The sequence below is a fragment of the Egretta garzetta genome, unplaced genomic scaffold (genome assembly GCF_000687185.1).
Source record: "Egretta garzetta isolate BGI_Z169 unplaced genomic scaffold, ASM68718v1 scaffold452, whole genome shotgun sequence".
Lineage (NCBI taxonomy): Eukaryota > Metazoa > Chordata > Aves > Pelecaniformes > Ardeidae > Egretta > Egretta garzetta.
In genome coordinates, this window is record NW_009258796.1 from 172,566 (window position 1) to 172,901 (window position 336).

The following is a 336-nucleotide window of genomic DNA, read 5'->3' on the forward strand; positions in this document are numbered from 1 at the left end:
GAGGCCCAGCTGGGCCCGGCGGGGCCTGCGGGAGGCCCGGGCCGGTGAGGTGAGGGGTGAGGTGGGTGCTCTCTGCCCCGCAGCCTCCTACAGGTTCGTGGTGCTCCTCTTCAACTGCCTCCTCACCTTCGGCTCCTACTTCTGCTTCGACATCCCCAGCGTCCTGCAGGAGCAGTTCCAGGGGGTGAGTGCTGGGCGCGAGCCTTGGGCGCCGGTGGAGTTTCAAACCCTTCTGGTACGGTGTCAGTGTAGGAGCGGGGCGCCCGAAAGGCTGGGGCTCCCCAGGGCAGGCTGGCTTGGGCTCCCCAAGGCGGGCGGGCTTGCTTGGGCTCCCCA

General features: G+C 69.3%; 1 protein-coding gene across 1 annotated transcript in view; it reads left to right on the forward strand.

Moving 5' to 3' along the window:
- The window catches only part of LOC104135930 (major facilitator superfamily domain-containing protein 1-like), a 15,338-nt gene that overhangs the window by 1,733 nt on the left and 13,269 nt on the right, over positions 1-336 (forward strand). The window contains exon 2 of the mRNA XM_035889346.1: positions 10-184. Within this exon, the coding sequence (XP_035745239.1) occupies positions 10-184 (175 nt within the window). The remainder of the gene's footprint in view (positions 1-9; positions 185-336) is intronic.